Source organism: Apaloderma vittatum, unplaced genomic scaffold (genome assembly GCF_000703405.1).
Source record: "Apaloderma vittatum isolate BGI_N311 unplaced genomic scaffold, ASM70340v1 scaffold13480, whole genome shotgun sequence".
Lineage (NCBI taxonomy): Eukaryota > Metazoa > Chordata > Aves > Trogoniformes > Trogonidae > Apaloderma > Apaloderma vittatum.
In genome coordinates, this window is record NW_009695107.1 from 37,823 (window position 1) to 65,671 (window position 27,849).

Consider the following 27,849-nt stretch of genomic DNA (forward strand, 5'->3'; position numbering starts at 1 on the left):
GAAACAGATGCCTTCTTTCCGTATGCGTGATCGCTGCTGAAGCACTTGAAGAAGGAATAAGCACTGACTCTATGATTTATTAGTTTTTGGACATGTTGTTTTTATGTCCTGTTCTTGTAGATAGTTCCAAGAGAGACTCGTCTGGTCAAACTTCAAGTTTCTTGTTGCACTTAGGATTTACTTCTGCCGCAAATACCAGTAAAAGATTTGTCAGAGTTCGTTATGGGGCAGAGTATAGAATTCTGAAAATATTTATTTCAGTCCAGCTTTGAATAACTGTTCTGTGCAGTGAGTTAGACCTGCCTTCACTTGCGTCTTAAGGTTTGTCACGTGGTTTGGCAGACACAGAACTTCTGCAGTTTTTTTTTCCCTGAGGGTGTTGGGTTTTTGTTTGTGTTGTAGCATTTTTAGGTTTTTTTCTTATTTTTTGCCTCAGTGCTCTCTTTCTTGCTTTACTCCCCACGTGGCAGATTCCAAATTCTGGATGTTTTAGCAGTCGCAGGGAGAGTGCATGCTAAGGAACAGGGTACATTTTATGTAAGGAACTACAGATCAGTGATTGGTGGTTTTAAAATTATTTTTTTAATTTGACCATTAACGTGCTTAACACAATCAGTCTTTACTAAAAAGTTTCTTTTCTGCTTATGAGCAAAATAGAATTTAAATACATCAAAACAAGTGCTGTTTGTCCTAATGTGAATTTGGCTTAACTGCTATGTTTAGGGATGTGCGACTTGGGAGAAAGGGGGTAGAAGAAATAAAGCATCACCCTTTCTTCAAGAGTGATCAGTGGAACTGGGACAACATTCGAGAGAGTAAGTAAATTAGCTTAAATACTCTATTTTTTTCCAGTTTTGCAATAGTAGACATGAAAAAAACTTCATGCTGCGTAATTTAATTATTCTCAAGAATCTTACTCAAGCTTCCATATTTATCATTTGTGTTATTAAAAACTATCCATAAGGACTAGTAAATATATGTTTTTCCTACTGGAATTATCCTCACTTTATCATAATCTTAATATATAGATTTCTGGTTTAAGCAGTAGAACTGCACGTTTCAGAATTCTAACCAAAAAAAAAAAAGCCTGTTAAGTTTTGTTTCTATCTGGCTTTTGTTTTGTTTGTTCGTTGGTTTTGGCTTTTTAAGTTTCTGTAATTGAGACAGTAGTTTGACAGCAGCCTTGTTAGTTTTACTGCTTTTTGTTTAAGACATTGTGTGCTCGATAGCCTTAGGCAAAAGAAATGAAATGTGTCAGTTCAGGTCGTGAGCTTGGTGGTAACTTCTGAAGTCAGACATTTACTAAAGTTTCTTAAAATGGTGATTGTATTTAGAGTTCTGCTCTCAGCAAATACATTTTGTGCATTAGATATTCTGAGTGTGAGAAAAAATGTTCATGGCAATATTTACAGATCTGCTGCACGGTTAATGCATATTTATCTAGCAGGACAACTTATATTACAGTCTTTTTAGCATTGTAGAGTTACCAGTATATAGCAAGTGACTGAATCCTGGAGTGAAATTGATCTTTTTTCTCCTTTTTATAGCTGCTGCTCCTGTTGTTCCTGAGCTCAGCAGTGATATAGATAGCAGTAATTTTGATGATATTGAGGACGACAAGGGAGACGTGGAAACCTTTCCAATCCCCAAAGCCTTCGTGGGAAACCAGCTGCCTTTTATAGGATTTACCTACTACAGAGACAATTTGTATGTCATACTTCAATGTGCATTTTTAGAAATACACCTGTAGATTTTTATGTCCTATCCTTTTTAAAAATCGAAGTTCAGAATTTATTCATTGCATTCACAGAAAATGTAGAGTTTAACTAGAATATACTTAAGTAGAATATACATTTGCTACTAATTTGGTTATTTTGATAACTGATGAAATGTGGTATTTTCATATGTATAATATTGTGTGGACTCTGAAATTTTTTTTTAGGGTTAAAATACTGATAGATTTGTAATTGAGTTCTAAACCAACTTTTTATTAGTAGCTTTATAAAAAGTTTGTAAAAGATAACAGCTTTCCAGGACTCAACCTGAATAATTAAGAAATAATTATATTAATTAAAGAATTAAAAGCTGCTGTGGATTTGAAAACATTTTATACTTTGCTTAAGAAAAGATTCAAATCAGAAAGATGCACTCACACTGCAATAAGACAAAGTTCATGCTGAGAATAGCGTAGGACAAATTAAGACTTGAGAGAATTGATTAAAAGGAGTTGATTGGCATGGTCACCAGAGTTGTTAAAAACTTGAATAAGAGCTGGAGGGATTTGTTTTTGTTTTTGACAGGTTGCTAAGTGACTCCTCTCAGTCTTGCAGAGAAACTGAATCTGTGCAATCTAGTAAGAATGAGGTTAGTGTCTTTTTTTGTAAGTATTAATGATATGATTAACTAACTTTGTTCGGTCGGTAAGAAAATATGAAGTCTAAAGTAAGTTTTCAAGAAATTTTATGGGGGGCTTTTTGTCTTTTAATGATTCTCAATAAAATGGTATTTTCTGTTTACAGGACAGCAAGGAGGCAAGTATATAATCTGAATTATGAAAGGAATACAAAAATTCCTACATAATTTGTTTGAATGTAAACTATCTTAACAGTTGCGTTCAAGCATTAAGGTACTGCAGTATAAAGATGCCTGAATACTGACTTTTCTCAGATTCTTTTGCCATCTAGAATTTGTCTGAAAAACAAATACATAAGACTCTCTTTGCCACAAACAGCATCACTCTTGGGAAGCTTGTGAATTTTGGCTGCACACTTGCCTGAGTGATTCATGACTGATTAATTCAGGGTTTGAAAAAGTAAATTGTCTCGCTGCACTGCTAAAGGAGTGTTTAAATCGTGCTCCCAGCTGAAGGGAGTGCAGGGAGCATGTTTATCCAGCCTTTGAAGATCAACAATTGAATTTCAATTTGCAGATGACAGGAGAACGCTGTGGAATTTTCATGCACTTACTTCATCATGTTACTTAAGTATTTGTATTATTCAAGTGTAGATAGTATATTTGTAACATTTTTTAAAACTTGCAACTCCTTTTCAAAGTTTAAAAAAATAAGTAAAGGAAATGCATTATGTATTGACCAGCATAAATTTGAATGCAAATGTTTATTAGACTCCACTTCATTCCTTCCTGTCATTGCTGAACAGATTTAATAGTTCTAGAGTTTCCCTTTTAAAAAGAAATGCTAATGCGGTTTAAAATACATGGTGTCACATTCGTGGTATTTGCTTTATGTTGTGATAGTAAACATAGTTGGTAAAATTTTGTGTTTTGCTTCTGACAGCTTTTTTTATTTGTATTTTCTCAAGCAATGGATCTCCATTTTTTTTTATGTCCTTCTCAGTATCCCTGTTCTGGGAATCTTCTAATTTTAACAATTATAAAATGTTTTCGAAAACCACATTTTTACATTTCATGTTTGGGAAGTAGAGGAGGAGGGAGAAGGGAGGAATATAAATGCATTTGAAAGCTTGAAGATATGAAACAAATAAAAAATATTACATAATCTATTATGATATAATTTATTATATAATTTATTATTATATCTATTTCATGAATATTGGAGCGCTTGACTCGCAATTTCTTCTTAATATTTTAGGAAGCAAAACAAAGCATTCCCAAAACTGAAAAGCATTAACTTCTGTACGTGTTAGACTAAGAAATTCTTGTTTATATGAGGTCATTGAGCGTGCTTTGTAACAATCTCTGAATGATGTCTGGTTTGGTCATGTGTCCCCATATTTACTTTTTATGTAGAAAAGATTATCCTAAAACTTCTGCTGCAGTTGTGAGTCTCTGTCTGCAGAGGAGTACAGGGGTACAGGCCAGTTCTGTGCCCGAAGAAATTTTCTGATTCACAGTCTGTGGCACTTAAGTCTGTGATGGTTACATTTAATGCAGCAAATTTCATTGCTATGCATCTGTATCTTTAAAATCGTCAGGATTTATTCATGATAAAGATGTAGCCTTCTAGTCACGGTTTTAAAGTAGTGGAGTGGAAGATTAATTAGTTTTCCTCGCTTTCCCTTTTTCTGTTGTTTAACTGAATTACACTTGTTTTGTGTGATAGTGTTTTTATACGTGGGCCATGCTTTTTTGACGTTTTACAGTTTCAGAAAAAAATAAGCAAGCTAGAAGAGCAGCTCAGTAACGAATTACAAGCCAAAGATGAACTAGAACAGAAGTACAGGTGAGACTGTTTTGACGTGTTTGGTATGTTGATGAAGAGGTTTTATTACACCTTTTGTTTTTGAATGCAAATGCATTTTAATTCACTTCGGGAATTCCCAACCCTACAAGCAGACCTCACTGTAAATTGCTGGCCTAATGCTTGCTACTCTTGTGGCTACTGTTTTATTTCTTTTTTTGTTTCTCCTTAACTCTCCGTAAGAATCCCTCTACTGTTTCAGTGATTTCCCCAGTCCTTGATGTTTCGTGTGATTGCCGGAAATAAAGTATCTTACATAAAATTAATTTCTTACATAAAATTAATGAGATGCATTCAAACACTCTTATTTCTGTATAATCATTAGGGTTTAAAAATATTTTTCAAATTTCTTCAGGTCTACTAATACTCGTTTAGAGAAGATAGTGAAAGAGTTAGATGAAGAGGTAAGTCCGTGGTTATTTCTTGTTGGAATTAGAATTTTAACATTGGTGTGTGGCTTTTTTCCTTAGGCAACAGCAGATTACTTTTGAGTAGCTGTGTATTTATAGCAAGTAAAACCAGTTGATGTCTTGATAATAACGAGCATGAAATTGCTGTCACTGCTGAAACACCTTCATTATGATTTCTGTACTACAGCTACACATCCCAAATTCATTTTTTACCATGTTTTTATTTTGGAAGATAGCGTGATAAAAATATCCTATATGTGATTCTAAGAACTGAAGATGTGAGAGTAATGTTGCTAGAAGAGGAGGGATGTTCTTTGCATTGCTCAAAGAGTATCAGTAACAGGACACCTATTTCATGCCCAGCTTGGTGCCTTAGTGCTGCTACAAATTTGTCGCACCTTCAGCCGACGTGTACGACTTCTTGTATTGCTCAGCCAGGCTTACCTCAAGATCTTGTATTTCATCCATGTTTCACTGCTTCCAGAGTGGCTGCTAGGCAGGTTAACAGATTCGTCAAATTCACACGATCAAGCAGGATTTAAATTGCAAAAGCTCCTGGCTATAGTCATCCTGCGCTGGATTTGACTGTGCGGACTGATACACTGTGTTTGTGCAAAGCAAATAGACTGTGGTTTTTCTCCAGTACAAACTAAGCTGAGTACATGAGCTGTCTTTTTATCATTTAAAGAATTTCTGCATAAAATTAGTGATGTATTGTTGTTGGTTTTTTTTAAATGTATCCAGATAACTTCAAGGAAGAATGTAGAGTCTGCAGTCAGACAGTTAGAAAGAGAGAAGGCTCTTCTTCAGCATAAGAATACAGAATACCAGAGAAAAGCAGAACATGAAGCAGATAAGAAACGCAATTTGGAAAATGAGGGTATGTTGAACCATGCTTGAGAGGTTCTGTTTTGATGTGGTTTTTGAAAGGTCATATAAATGAATTATAGTTGAAATTGAAGCTTTTTCATTACAGCGATTAACAGTATTGTTTTTGTTACAGTTAACAGTTTGAAAGACCAACTTGAAGATTTAAAAAAGAGGAATCAGAACTCTCAAATATCCAATGAGAAGATCAGTCAACTACAAAGACAGGCATGTCCACTTTATATATATATATGTATATTAAGTGTTTTATATGTGTATAAAATACATAATATATGTATTTTAAAATAATAGCTGTTTGAAGTACAGACTTTGCTAGTAGTGGAGGTAATGGAACGTGTAATAGAGTTTTAAATAATGTTTTGATGTTCAGAAGTAATCTTAAAGTGCACTCCTTTTTATTCCTTTAATCCTTGAAAATCTAATATCCTATAGTAAAAATGGTAGCTATTTTAATTGTGAAGTGTGGTTTTTTTCAATCTTCAGTTGGATGAAGCCAATTCTTTGCTGCGGTCAGAGTCTGATACTGCAACCAGGTTAAGGAAGAACCAGACAGAAAGTACAAAGCAAATCCAGCAGCTAGAGGCCAATAATAGAGAACTACAAGATAAGAACTGTCTGCTAGAGAATGCGAAACTCAAACTGGAGAAGGACTTTCTCAATCTTCAATCAGCTCTAGAATCAGAAAGGAGAGATCGAAGTCATGGCTCAGAAATAATCAGTGATTTACAAGGTACTCCTGCAAACGTTAAGCTTGCTTCGTGTTTTGGAAAAAAGACAACAGGTTTTCGTGATGTTACTCAAGCTTCAGATACTGACTAGATTAGTGTGCTGTTCCCTAAGATGTTATATAGACCTACGCGCTCTCTACAAGTACCTGAAAGGACATTGTAGAGAAATTGGTGCTGGTCTCTTCTCACAGGTAATTAGTGATAGAACAAGAGCGAATGGCTTCAAACTGCAGCAGGGTAGGTTTAGACTGGACATTAGGACAGAAAGAGTAGTCAGACATTGGAACAGGCTGCCCAGGGAGCTCATTGAGTCACCATCCCTGCATGTGTTTAAAGGTCATTTAGATGTGATGTTGGAGGATATGGGTTAGAGATGAGCTTTGTAGAGTAGGGTTAATGGTTGGACTCGGTGATCCCAAGGGTCTTTTCCAACCTGAATGATTCTATGAGTCTATGTAAGTGTTGACACACATTTAAAAGAAAATGTGTGACATTTACGATGTTACTGATAACTTTTAAAAAGGGAGATGTTTTTAATAGTCAAAATTAGTAGTTGTTACATTTGAAAATTTTTATCTCTAAGTAGATGAAGTACATTCTTCTTCAACGTACTGCTGAGCCTCATTGTTATTTTGGACATTTTTAGGTCGAATAACTAGCCTCGAAGAAGAAGTAAAAAATGGAAAGAGGGCATTAGCCAAACTGGAAATGGAGAAGAGACAACTGCAGGAAAAACTTACAGATTTAGAAAAGGTAGCAGCACTTCTAAGTGAACATTGGTGTTACATTCTTACGAAATGTTTAAATATGTGCTTTTACTATTTGAGACGTGGATTCAAAATCTGTGCAAAAAAAAAAGCCTTGTTTTCAGTGTTTGGGTTTTTGTATTTTTTGATTTGTTTATCGGTTTTGAAATTGAAAAGTGGGGAAAAAAGACATCATTTTCCATATGATCATAATACATTATACTTCTAAAGTACATAATAACATGCTCCAGTATGTCGCTTAACAGTGCAGTAGTTACATTTCATTTCATCTGTCATTTGCTTTTTTGTTAACTCCCGGTATTGCCAAAAGTAAAATAGCTTCTGCTAGTATATTTTTCAACAAATTTGTCATTGAAATAAAAGTATTGAAAAATTTCTTCAGCAAACTTAATCTTTGAGCTGCCACAGAGTGGTGGTTGTTAAGGCAGTAATTTTGTTATCGTTGGCAACTGGGGATATCACCGTGCATTTTGGGAGCACTTCTCCATCGTAGAAAAGCATTTGTAGAAATGTGTTCTCAGTTAAAACTCCTTGGAGACCGAGTTCTCCTTTCTACTCTTAGTGTATTTCTCAGCAGCGTGTTACTGTTCAAAATTTTGCCGCTAACCTGATGTATTTAATGTTTTTTTGCAATGTAATTTTTTCTTTAACAGGAAAAGAGCAACATGGAGATAGATATGACGTACAAATTCAAAGTCATGCAGCAGAACCTTGAACAGGAAGAAGCTGAGCATAAAGCCACAAAAGCACGATTAGCAGACAAAAATAAGATCTATGAGTCTATAGAGGAAGCAAAATCCGAAGCCATGAAAGGTACGTATCTGACATCACAGCTGAGCTTAGGTGTGGCTTACACAAAAGAGAGAAAATCTTTTTATCCTAGTAGAAGCCTGTGTAGGTTTTTCCTCTTGATTCCCCTTTTCATTTTAAATATAGTGTCATAAAAATCAGTTGTAGTCCTTTTGTCCTTGCTTTGCTAGGTTAAAGACACACTGGTTTAGTCCTGGAGTAGAGCAGCTTCTCCACTGCACATACTGCTCATTCATTTTCTGTGCTATTTTTTCTTAAAGTTATGTTATTAAAATTGCTTGAAACTTCTTTAAGAGCTTATCAGTGCTGTTACTCAGTGTACTCATACCTAAATAAAATATACGTCAGCAGCCTGACAGTTTAAATATGTAGACCAGATAGAGTTGGAAATAGCAAAGCCTTTGCTATGTTACTGTACTCACAGTGAATATTCTGGTGCATCTCATGACAATTGAAACCTCGTGGAGAGAGGAGTAATTGCCAAATAATTCCAGAAGATAGCTCTTACTTTTTAATTTAAGTGGCTCATGCTTATTACAGCTTCTTAAAAAGCTACCTGCAGGTCCTGTCCTTCCAATCACAGAGCATTCACAAAACTTTCGAGCAAGCAGATATTCAAAAGAAGCAAAAATGATTCAGTAATAATGACTGAATCACTTGACATATCAGGTTCCCAAACAGCTTCAACTCTTCAAAGGACTGCAAATTGTAGTCAGAGCAACACATCGTTAGATTTAGATGGATTATTTTTAAAAATCCACCCTTTTTATCAATTGCTGGTGTTCTGCAGGTAAACGGAAGGTTCTCTTGAAACTCAAAACTAGGAAATAGCTGTCAGTCAGGAGTGCTTGCAAAAGCATCCTCTGTGTGTAGGTTGACCGTGAAAATTTTAATGAATCACTTTTCATTAGTCTTCCTCTTCAGCGTTAAATGCATAAACACATTGCTTATTGTTAACATAGGTAAGATGTCCTCCTGCCCTTGCCCTCCAAAATCTGCTCGTTTCCGCTGACTGATGTCTTAAATCTCTTCCTTCACAGAAATGGAGAAGAAACTTTTGGAAGAGAGGGCATTAAAGCAAAAAGTAGAGAATCGATTGTTAGAAGCTGAAAAGCAGCGCTCCATGTTGGACTGCGATCTCAAGCAATCACAACAGAAAATCAATGAGCTCCTTAGGCAAAAAGACATACTGAATGAAGATGTAAGGAACACTGGCAAAAAGTCTGCAGTGGAGCCTGGTTTTCGATGTTCTAATATTTTCCCCATTATAGCTGTATTTAGGAATGCTTGTGAATGAAAATGACACCAACTTTTTCCTTCTTTGCATTTGGAGCTTTAAAAAGTCCCCTTTGTGGGGTGTGGTTTAATTTTTCTGAACTATTTCAGCGTTGCTCATCTTCAGAAGTTTTTCTTCACATGTAAAATACTGTGAGACTGACGCGGAAAAAGTAGCTATTTTTTGTGTACTAATGCCTTTATTCAGGAAACAGCTTTGACTTATCAGAAGATGTGAGCACGTTGTACAAAATTGTAGAGGAAGTCACTAAGAGACACTGTTTAAAAGTGGTTTTCCTGTGTAGTTCTGTACAATTCACAGGTTTCTGTTTGTTTTTCAGGTGAAAAACCTGACGTTAAAAATAGAACAAGAAACACAAAAGCGCTGTCTCACTCAAAATGACCTCAAGATGCAAACACAGCAGGTCAACACCTTGAAAATGTCAGAGAAGCAGTTAAAACAGGAGAATAATCATCTTCAGGAAATCAAATTAAGCCTGGAGAAGCAAAATAACGAACTCCGCAAGTACGCAGTGTTGCTCTGTAGTGTTGGGATTTTTGAGTAATGTTATTGATGTGTAATTATTTGGTGGCAAAAAATGAGAGCGATATTAATTTTAAAAATTTGCTGCACAGAATAGGCTATTCTACAGTGCAATACTTAATTGTTTTTTAAAATAATTTACAGTGGCTCTAGCTGAGCTTTGCCTTGGTGATACAGCAATGTATAGATCTGTAGTAAAAGATGTTTGTTATGCTGAAAATCTTTAAAAACCCAGCTTAACTAAGTGTTTCTGTGAAGTCCTCCCACTCTTGTGTTTAACAGAAAGTCTAGGTACTTTTTTTTAATTACGTAGGACTTGAGCGAAGAGGAAAGTTACTGGTGTTACTAGTCCGGAAGACCTTACTGGACCTGGAAACAAATACAGAGCTCTGAAGTGTAATCATTGGACATGCTGAGTGCTAGAGATATTTAAACACCTGCTGCACCTCCAACAGCAATTCTGTTAAATCCTAGCAGTTCTTCAAGGTCTTGTATGTGATACTTGCACCTAATAGTAAACATTTATTTATTTATTTACTTACTTACATGAAGAACATTCTTGGGAATGAAAAGATGAGTTTACTACATAGGCCAGATGAATCTTATTCTTAGCTCCTTTATGACTTCGGATGGTTTATCTCCTTGTGGTTTATCTTTTCTGTCGGCATGATGCAGTTACTGGTGTAGAAGGTGGCTGCATGTGATGTTTGAAATACCAGCAGAAATCGTTTCTGCTACATTACTGTCCTTTATTGTGGGACTGACTGACTTTCTGAGCTGGTTTAATAACAGATGAATTCAGGAAACAATGCATGTCACAGAACGCAGACGTGTTTTCATAGACTGAGCTCTAGCAAGTGAGAGACCCAAAACAGTCTATCAGATCAGTAATGTTTTACATGGAAATAAAATCATGTTGGTGGCTGCTTGCTTCATCAGTGTCTCGTACAGGTTAGACTGTGTGACTCCGTTGTGGTTAGTGTGTTAACAGCCCTAAACTGGCTTTTTATAAATGCGGTGTTCTCAGCTGTACGAGTGAAAAAGAGAGGTACGCGGAGGAAGCCTCAGGTTTAGTTGCTAACCATGGTCAGGAAATGACTGAAGTGTAGATGTTGTTTTCTATTTACTGGCGTGGAATATTTTCAAATCGTTTCTTTGAAAGTACATTATTTCTTTCTAGGGAACGTCAGGATGCAGATGGACAAATGAAAGAGCTTCAAGACCAACTCGAAGCTGAACAGTATTTCTCGGTGCGTTTTATGCTAATCTGTTTACTAAGTAGAATGTTAGCTTTTCTTCTTCCTTCTCAGCCATGAGATGTTTCACATCTCTATCCTCTAAAGGTAATTCTTTTTCTTGTGTCTGTCTCCAGTCTTGGCCACAGCCTTGTCATCTCTCCTCGTTCTTGAGCACTGGGCTCATGTGTGAAAGAGCTCATGTTAAGAAACGTCCCAGCTTTAGAGGGAGGTCCCAAACACAGTTCAAAGGGACGGAGGAGGCAAACAGCTCATTTTTACACAGTGTGAATAATTTTCTGCATGTTTCAAGCCTTTTGCATTCAGCATCTCTTCCATGCTGAGTGGAAGTGAAGAGCTCTATTCTGAGAATCACGTGGTGTGACAGAACATGAGATTTAGGGCTTGGAAGCACATTTTTTCGCCTTACAGCCAAACTTGGTAGAGATCTGTTGGGAGTTTTTGTTTTATTGTCATAAGGTACAACAGAGTAAATACTTATTGTACTTAAAAATCATCACTAGCATACAGAGGTTCATTTATATTAATAGTGCACAGCCAGTTGTACTGCAGGTAGAGGCCAAAAGACTTGTTTCAGAGTAAAAGGAAACTTAAGATTTTACCGTGGTCTTCAGGTCACTGAGGAGTTTTAGTAGATGAAAAAGTTGCACGTACTAAGGGAGAGAGCTGAGGTCAGTTGGCTGCCGTTGGATGAGCCAGAGAGAGACACTCTGTCTTGAAATCCCTGCAGTAAATCCTCTTGCAGTTGTCTCTTACCCATATTCAGTCACTTGGGCAATATCATTTTTCTTTCATTTCCCTTAGAGTTCTAGATTTGTATCAATTGCACAAAATTCTGAATTTCAAATGGTTTTCTATTCTGGTTTTCCCTCCCTCCTGTACTACTTTTTGCTCCTTAACTGTCATGTTGGCTTCATGGATTTTTATGGTTAAAGTCTAAATTCTACATACCTATCTACGTCAGATTTTAACTTGTAGAGAAATATAAATTATTTTCCTTGCTTGTGAAACTTCTGACTCTCTATCACATAGTGGTTTTCAAATTTAGAGTCTCTTGAACAGTGTCTTTACAAACATATGAAATGTATACCATCCATCCATCCATTCAGAAATGCACAAGTTAAAAAAAAAAAAAAGTAAAATAACCGAAACATTTGTGAATTATGAGGATGTTTATTTGGATTTAGAGAAGGCATTGCACAACTATACTCTGAGTGTGTGATTAGAAAATTGATTACAGCATCATCTTGTACCATTTTGGGGATATTTTAAAGCTAGAATGTGCAAATCATCTTTTATTTCCGTTTTAAAATTCTAGACTCTGTATAAGACACAAGTTCGAGAACTTAAAGAAGAATGTGAGGAAAAGACCAAACTTTGTAAAGAAATGCAGCAAAAGATACCAGAATTACAGGACGAGAGGTGGGTTTTACTAGTTGTACTATTAATCCGTAAAATATTGGAATGGATTTTTGTTGTTTTCTTCTCTCTTTTACTTTTTTTTCTCTTCAGTAACCTGCCATTTGTTAAGCTAATAATATATGTCAATCATTTTCAGAGATTCCTTGGCTGCTCAGCTAGAGATTACTTTGACAAAAGCAGATTCAGAGCAACTTGCACGTTCCATTGCTGAAGAACAGTACTCGGATTTGGAAAAAGAGAAGATTATGAAAGAGCTGGAGATTAAAGAGATGATGGCCAGGCATAAACAGGAACTTACGGAGAAAGATGCTACCATAGCCTCTGTGAGTAATACCAATTGGGATTTTGGTAGAGATTTACATGAGCTTAAATGTTATTTGCAGTTTGACTTACCCATTGTTATTTAGTATACGTAGAGGTAAGTGATATACAGGTATATCTGACATTAAAAATATTTATTTTCTGTGAATGACATAAAAAATGTGTTTTATCATGTTTCTCCTATGCATCAATCTGATCTTTCTGCTGTGCCCCTACTCCTCGTACAGCTGGTCCTCTTACCCTGATTTCTCTCCAAAGCATTCCCTTCTGTCCTGTAATGCCATGTGAGTTCAGTTACATGGTTGTGTACTTTTTGTTTTCTAGTTGGAGGAAGCAAATAGGACACTAACTAGCGACGTGGCTAACCTTGCTAATGAGAAAGAAGAACTAAACAATAAATTGAAGGAAGTACAAGAACGTATGTATTCTGAACCAAATGTAATTTATTTTGAAACCAGTCTTATTCTTGAATAGTACTATTTTCTTCTGTAATGAGCTTTCATAGATTTTTTTTTTTAATTACCTTGCTACAGAAATTACAAAGCTGAAAGAAGAAGAAGCAAATGTAGGAAATATTAAAGCACAATTTGAGAAACAATTATTGAATGAAAGAACATTGAAAACCCAGGTAAGCAAATGTATCTAAATGAATGAAGAGATAACGTCCATGAATCAAATAATTTTAAAGAGAAAATTTGCTGTGGTGAACTATCTATATGTGCCATTAATGCTGTATTCTTTTTTGCCTCTGAAACAAAATACATTGGGGTTTTTTTTGCTTCTACTTAGTAGACTTTCAGTGTAGTGAAACTGCATCCTTATGAGGAATTCTAAAATCCAGGTGCAGTCCACTAGCAAAAATCTTCATTTAAGTCAAATGAATTCCTATTTTACCATTTTCTTTTTTGATTTATATTCCTTTATAAGTTCCATAAAACAGTATATTTCTGATTTTTAATCCAGATTATTTTTTTAGAAGAAGTGGCATTTTAATCCAAAGATAATTTGGGGCTAGGTGGTGAAAACAGAAGGGGGTATTTAAATGCGTAGAAGCATTCCCAGCTAATGCTTGCTTAAAGTGAAAATGGCATCATTACCTTCTTTTCCATTTTGAGTTATACATTGAATTAAAGCAACTTCATAGGACTGGATTGCAGAGATCTTAGTTTGCAGTTAAAAGTGTCTGCTCATAGATACAAGACTTCGTTCACAATACAATTCTGTGTATTTACTGGTGTGGATTTTGTCATTTTTTTCTTTCCCGGGGGAAGGCTGTGAATAAACTGGCCGAGATCATGAATCGGAAGGGTCCAGTCAAACGTGGAGCTGACACCGATGTACGGCGGAAGGAGAAGGAAAATAGGAAGCTGCATATGGAGCTGAAGTCTGAACGAGAAAAGTTAACCCAAATGATGATCAAGTATCAGAAGGAAATCAATGAAATGCAGGCAGTAAGATCCTTTTGCAAACATAAACATTGATAGTGTTTTCGGTAATTCTCATTGAATTACTACAGACTTTAAGGTAGTGGATGCAGTCTCTATTGCCATGACCAAAAGAAATACACAGAGTGTGTGTGTGTGTGTGTGTATATGTATATATCTTGAGATTGTCTGCCAAGGCTGCGTAATTTTCTGCTTACATTTTGTCTGAGTAACTGAGTATTTTGAGAAATCTTATAACTTACCCTTGCAGCAAATAGCAGAAGAGAGTCAGATCCGGATTGAGCTCCAGATGACTCTGGACAGCAAAGACAGTGACATTGAGCAGCTTCGGTCGCAGCTGCAGTCGCTGCACATCGGTCTAGACAACAGTAGCATAGGCAGCGGACCTGGAGATGCTGAGGCAGATGATGGATTCCCTGGTATGTTAATTTTATTACTATTTCTGCATTAATTGGGTTTATATCAGTGTTTACCATAGAAGCTGAAGTATTAAAGTAACGCTCTGATGATTCTGTGGCTTTTCATCTTCGTGGGTTTCCACTATCTCATCAGGGCTTTGACGGTGATCACTGTCCACCTGCTAACTAAATCTGTCTGTAATCATCTTATATTTATTTAAAGAAACTGCTTTCAAAATTCTGTTGTACCCCATTAAGACTAAATATTTTTTTCTCATTTTATTGTGGTTACTGTGTTATGTGATGAAATCTCTTCTTAGGAGATTCTGTTTTGACTTCTTTTCTACCTTTTTCCTTCTTTATGCTTTGTGTTTAGTCCATATCACTCAATCCCACACTATGGAATCCATGTCCTTTACCTACCAGCACTCTTCTACCTCTGTCAGTATTGCCACTAAGCCTTCCAGTTCTCACATGCTTCTTGATTCTGATTCTGACTCAGACGAAGAACCTTTGTCTTGTTCCCACAGCCCTACAGAAGTTGATAGCACAGGTGACATCCCTGAGAACTTTTTGGTTTTGTTCTTACTGTGTCCTTTTCTCTGTTTCAAAACTAACACTATTAATACAACATTGAAAAAGAAAAGAACAAAAAAACAGCAACAAATCTGGCAGCAAACATGGTCATCAGAGACAGAAGAAAGTTTGCATGAACAAATAACTGGCCTGTTTTCTCTAAATATTTACAGATGCTTGTTGCTATTTATAAACCCACCATTTTTATTAAAGCATGGAATAAATGAGCCTCATAGTCTTGTTTTCAGTGTAGCCTTTATCCAGTATGTGCAGTCATCTGTATGTCCCTAGGACACTGGATAACAACAAGTCAAATCTTTGTGATGTCAGAAGTCAAATCTTAAGTGATGTGTGGAGGCGTCTAACTCGTCACCATCTAAATTTACATTATTTGCTTCTAAAAAGTTAGACTGCTGAGTCTTTTTGCTTTGATTTCAATCCTACATTTGATTCTAGTATGGTATGGCAAGCAAAAATTTATTCATTTCACGTACATAAAACATACAGTGAAATTATTTGACTGTGGTAAAACAGAACTTCATTTTACTAATTCTGCATTCATTTTATATGACTACACAAACACTGTGTTGAACAAAACTTCTTTTTAGTGTTAATGTCAGAGGTGGGTTTTTTAATGACATTGAAATTTCTGTATTTCGCTTGCGGTTCTTTTAAAGGGTGAATACCTTTCCACTGAAGGCAAAACTTGTTTTGGGATATTGGCATTACTTCATCAAATTAGAGTAATGAATAATGCATTTCCTCTATTCTCTGCATTCTCTGTTTCTTGCTATGAGGCTTCTACTAAAAGAATCATTAAGTACATTCATAATTTTTTCCTTGTTAGCTGCTGTTGTGGTATCTGCATGATTTTGTGTTGTTCTAAAGTAAAAATCATAGTTAAGCTTGGACTTTTTGCTGACATAATGACAGCAGACTTGAGGTATGATAGCTGTTTGGGGTTTTCCCACCTAAAGCTTATAAGTATGTACTGTGAAAATTGAGGAATATTCTGCCCTTTCTCTGATCTGTTAGTATAGAATGGACATCAAAAATGAAGACATGGAATCAGAAACTTTCCTTTTGTCCAATTTCATGCGATCGTTTTAGAGATTACAGAGAAAAATAGGAAAAATCTTAATTCATGTGTTTTTCACACCATTAACAAACTACCCCTGCTTCCTGCATTTGGAGAAGGACTTTTTGAATCGGCATTATGCTTGTTACCTTTTGTATCAGGTGTAGTTGAAAGAAACAATTCGAAGTTGAGGGTATGAGGCAAAATACAGAAAACTTTCATGGAGTTGGTATGTATATGAAATTGTGTCATCAACAGCAATGCTTAAAGAGCAATAAACTCTGAAGACAGTGCATATCTGAATAAGTAACTTTGCTTTAAGACTCTCTAGACAAAATTAGACTTCTATGAATATCGAATAACAATTTGTTATTCTTTCTTAAACATGAGCAGGAGCCTGCAAGTGTCCTCTGATGAGAAGGAAAGTAGCTTTGGCAATTTTGGAGCGTGTTTCCAATCCTTTCATGATTTTGTGTTTCTTAATATTTAAGGTTTCAGTATTTTTGTCTTGGAAGTTCTTCAGCAGAAATGGAGGTTATCTGCAAGGGTGGGAAACTCATTAGAAAAATATCACTGTAATTGAGTAGTTCCCCTTATTAAAATGTAGGGGAAAGAAATGCTAGTATTAAGTGAAGCTATAAAAACAGGGTCAATGGCTGTGCAATGCTAAGTGTTACCAAGCACTAGCAAAGTGTGATCCCCTTGAGCTTTCAGTTGCTGTTGAAATGTGTATGTCAAACAACAGCTGAGCTGTTAATACTGTTGATAAATCTAAAGTGACTAATCTGCCAGTGTAACAGAAAATATTGCAAGTGTGTGAAAGGGCAGCTGAATATAGGCAAGTCCTAAGGATTAGCCAAAAATTACTTATTTTGGTTTAAAAAGCCTACAAGGTATTTGTGAAATTAGAAAAAAAAAATTTATGGAGCAAAAAAATAAGGATTATATTATTAAACGTCTGAAATTTTACCTGGATTAGAGAGGCTATAGCTTATTTGTGATGGTAATTTGCCTTCTTTTGTCTTGAACTGGATGTCGTGTGGTCTGTACTAATATCTTCAGACGCTGCTTTGAAAGGTAAAGGTTGATGGACATAAGCACTCTAAGTCTTGAAAAAATTACTAAAGAGAATGTGTGTGCCATAATTGCAAGTTTGCTCTTCCCCTTCTTCCTCGTACCTACTGCTTTTTTGTGATCACATTGTTGGTTATTGGCTCTATTCAGGAATACACTATTTAATTAATTCCTGAACATGTATTGTGGTAAACTTTTCAAGACCTTGTAGTTTTAAATAGCTCGTGTTCTCATGGTTGCTCTGCTGCTTTATTATGGATCTTCGATAACTACTTGTAAGTGCACAGCAGTCTGAAAAATAATGTTTCTTGGACATTTATGTTCTTTAATATATATCTTCTTTTTCAGAATCCAGACTGGAAGGCTGGCTATCACTGCCTGTTAGAAATAACACTAAAAAATTCGGATGGGTTAAAAAGGTAAGAAAAACAGATGCATGATCTTGTTTCATGTGTAGTCTGGATTTTAAACTTACTGCAGGTTTTCAACACTTTAATTTTTCTTCAATGTTCTCTCATTACTTAAATGTATAAAATATGTTAGCTGGTATAGCCACGTCTGAGAGGAGCAAGTTAAGATACTGGATAAAGCCAGAGGTGAGAACAGCTATTCATGATCTTCAAATATTTGTACATTCAGACATAAGCATTCCCAGCAGCATATCATAGCTGGAATTCAGATAATTCTGGAAGCAGATGCCCTTGACAAATTCTTTATTTAGGAGATAAAACTAACAACTACTCATCTGGCTTGTTCAGCGTTTACTGCTTTTCAGTAACCTCTTTGATGGGTCTTTGCCCAAAGAGTAACATACACGTTTTCATACCAGTTCACTTACTGCTCAGTCAGACTGTTCATTCTGAAAACAATTCTAGCAATAGGAGGTCTTATAGGTAACTAGTTTTTAATGAGAATTGCTAGCAGTGCTAGTAAGTGTAACAGTGACCTTTGAGCACGATGCCTGTTAGTTGTGAACTGCACATGTAAAACAGGCATCGTAAGATGACGGGTACTCTCACTGGCAGTCCAAGTGAAAATTAAATCAGTAAAATAGAAATTAAAAGCTTTTATCTTACTTTCTTCCAGACTTTCATTTTCATCTCTTCATAGGTACTTAAATCTTTTTAAATGTCACTTGATCTGATATCATAAATGGATTTATCAGGTGATCAGAATTTCGTTTGTTGTGCAGTGAATTTATTGGCAAATCATGAGCTTAGCACACAGTACTACCCACTATCCATTTAGCTACCATTTAATAAAATTGTTAAAAGATATTGCTGTGACATCAGTGGGAACTGCTGTGACATCTTTGACATCTGTGTTGATCTGGATTAAAATGTGTACTTTATCATTTTCTATCTCCTAACAGTATGTAATTGTAAGCAGTAAGAAGATCCTGTTCTATGACAGCGAACAAGATAAAGAGCAATCAAATCCCTACATGGTGTTAGATATAGAGTAAGTATTTTCATGTGAGATTCCTTCTTCTGATTTGTAGGTGAATTTTTGTCCAAAAGACTTTGACAGAAGGCTTTCTGAGGTCCAATCTGGGAGCACATCACCAACCAGGGCGCACTTTTGTAATTTGAACAACAGAGTTGGGGCCTTATGTGTCCGCTGTGATGAGGAATTGCATTTGCTCTAGGCAGTGGTGCAGCGGTTGTGTGGTGCTGAGGCCTGTACAGGGAGCTCCCCTGAGCTCTGGGCTAGCTGAACTGCTTCTGCTAGCTCAGCTAGACCTGCCTCACATACACAGGGTAGCAAAAAACAGGAAGAAGACCGTAGCAGCGAGGCTGTGATTTTCAGTGTTTGCACATTTTCACTTACAACGTGTCCTTACAGGTGGATTGTGTAGTTCCCAGAATCACAGAACGGTAGGGGTTGGAAGGGAGCTCTCAAGATCATCTAGTCCAACGCCCGTGCTGGAGCAGGATCACCTTAATAAATGCTGAATGTCGATATTCAGAGGCTGGGGTGTGGGCAGAGGGCTGGAAAGCTACCGGCAATCGTTAAAGTCATATGATGTTGCTTTTTCAGTGCTGTGATTTTTTTCGCACATGTTGGTGGATACTTGCAACGTCTTTTTATTTAGGGTTTTTGGAAGTTCATGTGCAGGACTGAAGGATAGGACTTTAATCAAGTGATTAGGGATTTGTACTGATGATTCTTTAATGACTCTTAAAGCGATATGTTGTATCCTAACTTAATCTGTCAATATAAATTTATCATTTTGGTAACATTAATTTTTGTCCTTATTGAAATAATTTCCTACAGCAAACTGTTCCATGTCCGACCAGTCACCCAGACTGATGTGTACAGAGCAGATTCCAAGGAAATTCCTAGGATATTCCAGGTATTCAGTAACAAATTAATGTTTCTAGCGTAACCATGGTATTTCACACATCGTTAAAGATACTTTCATAGCTTTGTCTAATGAAATACTAAAAAATCCTTGAAAAAAATTGACTCGATCTTTGTACTTAGTTAAGTACTCTGGATTTACATTTGTCATCTACAAGTACTGAGTTTTTGCTTTGTTTCTAGATTCTATACGCTAATGAAGGAGAGAGCAAAAAGGAACAGGAATTTCCTGTGGAGCCCATGGGAGAGAAGTCAAATTACATTTGCCACAAAGGACATGAGTTTATACCTACTCTTTATCACTTTCCAACCAATTGTGAAGCTTGCATGAAGCCACTGTGGCATATGTTTAAACCTCCTCCTGCTCTAGAATGTCGCCGTTGTCATATCAAATGTCACAAAGACCACATGGATAAGAAAGAAGAGATTATAGCACCTTGCAAAGGTAAATAGCAAGTATTTGAATGTGCGTGTAGTTGCAGGAGTCACGAGGTGTTCTAGGTCAAAGGTTTGACACCAGCTAAACATAAGCAGGTAGTTTTTTCTTTCATTATTATGTAGTTGTCTGAACCTTTTTAAGGGTCTCGACATGACTATTGGCTCGCTGCTATGAATTAATGGCACGTGGCTGTACACGTATATACCTGCTGTGTCGTCAGCCTCGTGCCGTAAGTCGAGGCAGTGGTAAGACTGTTCACACCGGGTGCTGTGCTGTGTTGCTACGCCGAGCGGTGGTGTTAGTGCGTGTTATGACATAGATGACAGTCAGTGAAGTTTATACCTGGAAACTCACTTCACAGTTTCCTGAGCTCAGGCACACCTCTTTGTCGTACCCTCTCTTGGTTTTTTGTGTGGATCTTCCATAGTACTAAGTTGTTACCCTCTGAATGTAAGGAAGAGGCACTGTTGGCAGCCAGGAAACAAAGTTTGGCAAAACCTGGTTCACTTCGTGTTTGATTTCTCTTTGTGTTGACTGTGAGAGCATGGTCAACTCAGTTTTGATGTGGGGATGTGTTTAGAATAATAATATCCTTATTACAGTGTACTACGATATTTCAACGGCAAAGAATCTTCTACTGTTAGCTAATTCTACGGAAGAACAGCAAAAATGGGTGAGCCGACTGGTGAAAAAAATACCCAAGAAGCCTCCAGCACCAGACCCCTTTGCTCGATCTTCTCCCAGAACTTCCATGAAGGTACAGCCAAACCAGTCCATCAGACGACCAAGTCGACAGCTTCCTCCAAACAAACCAAGGTGACACAAGAGCTGCTCTTTAATTTATTGTTTTGAACGTTTTGTCATCTATGTTGATAGGGATAAATGCCCACAAATACTGTTGATTGCTGACATGTGATGTAGCGTGTTGTCTTCCGTAAACCGCAGTTAAGTTACAGGAAGACCCGTGATGTTTGTTCCCCTGTTTCAAGGACCTTGCATTGCCATTGCTCATGCTGACGACGTACCCTGTGGCTCTTACGTGGAACAGGCAGAACACGCAGCGTCATCTCTCGCCTCGTAGTTCCTGTGAACTGGTGGCCAGTAGGGAAAATGAGGTTTAATGAGGCAGTGAGTCGGTGAGAGGGGTGTGAAGATTTGAACAAACAAGAAAATAAAAAACAGGTTTAACCATTTTCAAGATGGTCACTACTGTACCTGGTTTGAACCTTGGAGAGAATGAGGTGCCTTCAAAAAGCAGCCTAGGAGGCCTTGCACGTCGCGAAAGACTACATGTCTTTTATTTCTTACTGCGTGGTTTTGAGGTGTGTTCTTGAATTCCTGCCCTGCTCTAAGATTCGACACCTGATTGTAGATTTGTAGGCTAAAATGCATTTCATTAGTTAATGTTCAGGAAGAGTTGTTTTCAGGATTCACATCGTCCTAGTGCAAAAGAAGAGCATATGGCATGCTCTTGGACATGGACAGTGAAAAGCTAGTTCAGGTGAATCTCTCTTGTGCATCTCTGCCCATGCAGTTCCAGAACGTGGAGCCTGCTGCTGCAGTGGCGGGTGCCTGTCTGAGCGTCACTTGGGCTTTTGGAAAGAGAGCAGGAAGGTGGGAAGTGAGGGAGGTCACCAGTTTGGTCAAATAGCTGGAGCACTTACCAAAGGGTGGGAGAATTGGTTTCAGTTCCTGATTCAGCCTAGAGGGACTCACGCTTATGTCTCACAGTTTTTAAAAGAATGTTCATATGAAGTGCCTCCAATTTGAGAATGAAAATATCTATACAAAAGCCAGTAATCTTTTACTGGGTCAGTTTGGAGGAGTGAAATTCTATACTGTACTCTGGAAGCAGTAACAGTCTGCAGGTGGTGCTTGGGTGATTGCACAGTACAGAATTTCTGGGGCTTTTTCTCAGGTTGCTTTTACCTTCCCCTGGAGTACTTGCTAATACTTGGTTATATCAGTCCCCGACTGCTGACAGCCCGTGAAAAGTTTGGTCTGACTTCAGTTTGTTGCAGTATTCCAGCAGCGATGGACAGTTCAGTGAAGGCCAAACATTTTTCCCCAGAGAGGTAATTTGGCAGCAGCTCTGCAGGGCTGCTCTCCTTGTTTCTGGGACCAGACTGCCATCAGTATCGGAGACGACCGTTTGAAAACTGGGTGGGGTGATTTGGCAGAGTTACAGCGGGGAATGCAGTGTGAGCGTGCTCGTACTGTGACGCTGCTGTTACCATAAAACAGCTTTATGCTAGGGACAGTTAGATCTTAAAACAAATACTGTGTGGAAATACATGGTGAAAACACTTAAAGGAACTTAATTTCACTTCCCTTCCAACTAATTTTTGGTGATTTACTTTACATATTTACAAGAAAGTCAGACCTCATAATTTGGGTTTTAAATGATTGGATTTTTTTTATATATTATAATCATGATGGTAGAAAGTTTTTTAACCACTACTTTTCCTGAGCAATTATTTAAGAGTCTCTTTGTGAAAAATTAACCAAAATACCAATTATCGGATTGAAGCATGGATCAAGGAAACATTCATAACAGCTTGGGGGACAAGTAGAATGCTTTTCTTCTGCATAGTGTTTGCAGTCTAATTCAGTAGTGTTATTCAGTTTCTTACAGTTGACATATAAAGGGTATGTTATAAATTCTCATTCTTTTTCCACAGCTATTCTGAGGTGTTCTGAAAATGTTTTTTCTCCTTCTTGCAATCTTCATGACCTTTATTACCAAATGCTTTCGTAACATTTACTCTTACCATTCATTTTAGTTCTGGTCTTCCTCCACTATGAATCTCATCTTAATTTTTTTTCTATCTGTGTAATTTTCTATCTTTATATTTCGTAATGGTGGGAAAAGGAAGAGGATGAATATTTTTGTGCATAAACCATTTTATTTTTGTAGTTAAACTTTCCAAGTTAGCTTTCCAAACGTCCCTAGCATATGGAAAAGTGTAGTTCTGTGAGGTTGTGTCACCTATCACATTACTTATGCAGGTCTGTCAAAAGAGTGGAAAGTTGTATGGATTTAAACACTTAATTAAAAACCACATACTTATAAATTACTGTAATTGCTACGACCAGTTTATATCTGATGGGTCCTTCTGTGAGGTTTTTGTACATGAGCTTCCCATATGGAATAATTAATTTTCTGTTACAAACTTTTATTAAGAATGAATCTGGGGACTGGCTGGGGACAGGCCAGAGGGGAGCCGGCAGCAGGTGCTGGCAGCGAGGCAGGGACTGCATCCCGAGGAGAGCAGCTGGGTGATCGAGGGAACAGGTTGTCCCCCTCTCCTCACTCCTTAGTCCCCAGCAAGGTAGCTCCTCTGCTGAAGGCCCCCAAATTCAAGCCAGGCATGGACAAACTGGGGAAAGCCAAAGCTACCAGGATGGTCCCAGCGGAGGCCTGAGGGAGCTGGGCTTGTTCAGCCTGGGTGAGGGACATGTCCAGGCAGGAGGGGTGGGGGTATCGTAGGAGCCTGCCCCTGCTTGTGAGGATGGAGCCAGGCTCTTCAGCTGAACCAAGGGAGGGGCTCAAGTTGAACCAGGAGAGATTCTGCCTGGGTAGAAGTCAAAGCCCGTGCAGACAGCCTGGCAGGGAGGGAGGCTGGACAGGCTCCATCCCTGGAAGCTTTCAAGACTAGACAAAACCTTGAGCAGCCTGGGCTGGCATTGTCACTTACCCTGCTTCGAGCAGGACATTGGGCTAGAGACCCTTCCAACCTGCATGGTCCTATAAATGCTGTCTGTGTTAGGAATGTCACACAGTGAGCATTTCTCCAAGGTTTTCATGGCTTTTAGTCTGTGGTGGTTTAAGCAAGGGCAAACACATTTTTTATACAGAACCATAAAATTTCTGCTTATCCATTCGGTTGGATCGTGCCAAAAGGACAATTCCAAATGGGAAAAAACCAATTTCAATATATTTTACTGCCTAATAAATTCTTTCAAGTATTTTAGAAATTACAGTAGCCATAGTTCATATAACAGATGAATACTGAGCCCTTTCAGGGGTATATCACATTTAAAAGGTAAAAGCTTTAGAACTCAAAACTCTCAAAAAACGCTGAAACCCATTTTGTTTAAAGCATGTGCTTGACTATATTAAGCACTGTAGCATGTTTTAGTTAAAACACACTGAGTGTTCTGTTAGGGTAAGGTTTCTGTCTCTGCCCTCTGTGGTTGGCATATAATCCTGTAAAATCCACTAGGCTCGTTACAACGATGACTGGAGTGGGTTTCATTTCTTGTCGCTATAGCAATGGAGAAGTTAGTACTTAAGACTAAGTCCAAGATCCTTTAATAACAACAGAAAGAGATGAATGCTTCCAGACAATGATTCATGCCATCCCAAAATAAATGCCTAAAATCAGTTAAATGACTCATTTGCTGACAAGGTTTGCCTCACTTGCTTTGTTTCTTCTGTAGTGACCGTAGAAGGAGTGCAGCCAGTGAGGCCTAGAGAACAAGATGATGGTGTTTTGGCATTGCTTGGCTTTAAATAATGAGCTACAGGACAGCTGTATAGCGTGATCCCACTGTATGTAGGATACAGTAAAATCCTACTGTATTTGTTTGTCAATTCTGATGACGGTATATTACTTGATGTTCTGTTCAGCAATCAAAATAATTTGATTCTTCTTGGAAAAACTTATTAGCCTTGCATTATTGTCAGGAAGGGGATAGCAGGAGAGCATAAAATTGCACCTCGGCCGACAAGAACAGCAGCAAATCAAAAAGGAGCTAATTTTATGAAATGTTGGGCTTTTGTGCTGAAATTTCTAGGGAAAAATCCATATGGTAATTGTTCTGTAGAATTGAGTTACTTATGAGATAAATTTCTGATGAATACAATATTCCTGGCTTACAGGAACACTGACTCAAATCTTTATATTCCATGGTAGGCAAAGGAAGGAACCACCTACCGTTACACAGACTTTGCTTAAAAAGGTGTAGTGATAACAAAAGGAATTTTGAAGTCTTTTATAGAAGCATGACACACGTTAAACATCAAACCCTCCTGTTGCAGATTACTTGATCTGGCATTTAAGGACTGGGATTGGTCATTTGATGATGTTGATGATATTGATGATGATGATGATGATGACGATGTTTTTGATTTCTGAAGAAGTATAAGGGGTAAATCTAAATAGAGAGGAATGGATTTGTTTGCCTTTGAATACAGCATGCTATGTTGGATTTTGTTTCTCAAAGCAGAGAAAATATGAGATCTCATTTTAGTATTTTAAACAGTAAAAATGAGATTCTAATCCTTATGTTGATGAATTTTTAGAGGAGTAATTTTCATTAAAAAAAAGTTGCCTTTGTCAGTGGTTTTTTCTCTCTAATTTTACATGGTTTTTTTAAAATTCATGTCTGCCTGCCAAAAACCAGAATCTGCTGTAGTTGCTCGTCTGTAGTGCTAATGCTCTAACCTCTGCAGGTAATCTGTGAAGGCTAAAAGAGAGATTGTAGCAGTTGGGTGTTTAGCTGGAACAGTATTTACAAGTACTTGCCATTTTTAAGCTTCTAACATAAACTGACTGGTCCGTGGCTAGCAGACATGAAATCATTGGAGTTTCTGCGTTTTGCTTTTCTACCTGTGTTATGAAGTGAATCTGACTTGGCTTTCCTTTGCAGTGCTGTGCTTTTTGGGTACCTAACCATGCATTTGAAAACTACAAATGGGCTTGGTGGTTCCCATTGTACGGTTTCCTTGACTGCTCTAGAAAAGATAACAGCCGTTTTGTTCATCTCCTTTGCCCCGTGGCTTACTTAAAACACGTGATTTCAATGTACTGGAATTAGTGATAATTATTTTATCATTCTCAACGGTTAATCGTTTTCCACGTTGATGCAAAACCGCATATTGTTAAATTCCTAAGAATTCTTTTGAACAGTACATATGGTGTGTCTCAGCTTTACGAAAGATGGGGCGACGGCAGCAGCACTAGGGCTGTACCTCGGCTGTGCACGCAGCTGACTGAGATACCAGCTCTCGCAGAACCGCCTGCCTTACTGTGTACAGTTAATTAAATATACTGCATCTTTATGTGTTAAAAGCTTGCAAATGACTGATCTTTTAGAAGCGACTGTTACGCAGTGCGTGTTGTACTTTACCCTCCTGTATTACACGGGGCTTTAATTGGTTTGGGATCATAATGCATAAGGATGTGCTGTACTTAAGTTAACGGTGCTGCTGAATGCAGAGGAATGACGTTGCTCCCAAGTGTGCTGAGGAGCCCGTCTTAGATTTCCTTAAACTCTTCATCTATTTTTATCACATTGTTTGTTGCATTTACTGACTGAACTTCTTGCTTCTTTTTCAGCTAACTGCTTTCTGTGAACGCAGACACAATTCAAGGTGATAATTTTTTTCCCGTTACAGCAAGACTGAAACATATCCCAAAATATATTAAAAAATATATATTTTCCTGAGAGATTGTGTTATATATATCAGAGGTTTACATTTTTGCTGCAGTATAAAGTACTAATCTCTGAGGGTTTTCCTGTATTCTCCTGAGTGACTGATCAAATGAGGGTTGACTGGTAAATAGTCAAAGGATATGGTAGGTAACCTTTTAAACTCTGTTCCACAAAAGCTTTCTTGGCAGGACACACACACACTACATTTCATAAAAGGATCGAGAGGAATGAATGATAAAATGGAAGAAACTGACTTTTCAGCTTTTGTAAAGATGCCACCAGCACGCCTGCAAGAAGACCAGGAGGAGGATCCACCGTAGTGATATAGACTGCATCTGTAAGAAGTGACCATTATACTGTGTATATATATTGTACTGTAATACTGCAAGAGGGTTTTAAAAATCTTTCCACTTTATTTTTTTATGCTTATTAATCAGATACCGTTACTTATTGCAGTTGCAACTATGCACTTGTATAAAGCCATAACATTGAAGTTTAAATCATTCATCCACGTCTATCAAAAGCTGCATGTCAGTGTTCAGCAGCCAGTGTAAGTTTGAAGTATATACTAGTTTCAGCTACATCATCATGGGCAGTCCTGTTTTTCCTGTCTAATTGCCTTAATTTAATTTTTTTTTCCCAGTTTTTTGCCCATTCTCTCTATTTAAGAAAGAAAAGGTTTACCAGCTCTTAGGATGCAATTTTGCTTTGTGGCAGAACAAATAGTGCACTATTCTTACACCTCTTAAGTGTATCAATGTCAGCCTATTTTGAATGTATATCGACTGGTTTTAAGGGCGGAGAAGCGTTGGTTACAGAAACAAGTCTGATACCATTGGAATTACCAGACCATTTGCTTGTACATGTAACTGCTCAGCCAGCCCTTTTTACAAACCTCAATATTAGTTCTTGACTTATATTAACCCTCATTAAGTGCTATGAAACTTCATTTTGCCTTCTTTTTGCATACTCTCCTAGATGTGGGGTTTTTTTTATTTCAGGAAGAAAAAAAAAATAATCTGTGACTATTTTTACATTTCACAACACAATACCCAAGGACTGTCATAAACTTTAAGACAAGTAAAACATACTGTAGGTGTATTTTAAAATTTTAAATCTGGTTCTCTAGCACATAGCTGTAGGCATAGATAAATATTTCAGTAGTGTGTTTTGAGAACTGATAGCTGGGAAGAAAAGGCCTCAGAGGCACTTGATCTGACTGTAATTTTTTTTTTTTTTAACTTGGGACTTGTACAAAAAATATAATTTATGTGGGCTCATTCATGATGTGTTTATAATATTCCCAGAAAATGCATGTTTTATACAACTACAGTATGCGATGTTAAACATATTGACAGTAAAAAATGTAGTCTCCTATTTGGTCTCTTTATATA

At 37.3% G+C, this 27,849-nt stretch overlaps 1 protein-coding gene across 1 annotated transcript in view; it reads left to right on the plus strand.

Annotated features, from left to right (window-relative positions):
* The window catches only part of ROCK2 (Rho-associated, coiled-coil containing protein kinase 2), a 59,465-nt gene extending 32,496 nt beyond the window's left edge, over positions 1-26,969 (plus strand). The window contains 26 exon segments of the mRNA XM_009870045.1: positions 724-815; positions 1,548-1,707; positions 2,301-2,364; positions 2,520-2,531; positions 4,122-4,201; positions 4,575-4,623; positions 5,374-5,509; positions 5,633-5,724; positions 6,001-6,247; positions 6,892-6,998; positions 7,666-7,825; positions 8,863-9,023; positions 9,439-9,623; positions 10,822-10,891; positions 12,216-12,319; positions 12,456-12,642; positions 12,965-13,058; positions 13,174-13,268; positions 13,912-14,091; positions 14,336-14,504; positions 17,560-17,630; positions 18,584-18,672; positions 19,489-19,567; positions 19,759-20,020; positions 20,617-20,830; positions 26,359-26,969. Coding sequence (XP_009868347.1) covers positions 724-815; positions 1,548-1,707; positions 2,301-2,364; positions 2,520-2,531; positions 4,122-4,201; positions 4,575-4,623; positions 5,374-5,509; positions 5,633-5,724; positions 6,001-6,247; positions 6,892-6,998; positions 7,666-7,825; positions 8,863-9,023; positions 9,439-9,623; positions 10,822-10,891; positions 12,216-12,319; positions 12,456-12,642; positions 12,965-13,058; positions 13,174-13,268; positions 13,912-14,091; positions 14,336-14,504; positions 17,560-17,630; positions 18,584-18,672; positions 19,489-19,567; positions 19,759-20,020; positions 20,617-20,830; positions 26,359-26,362 — 3,163 coding nt within the window. The 3' untranslated portion in view covers positions 26,363-26,969.
* The last annotated feature ends 880 nt before the right edge of the window (positions 26,970-27,849 follow it).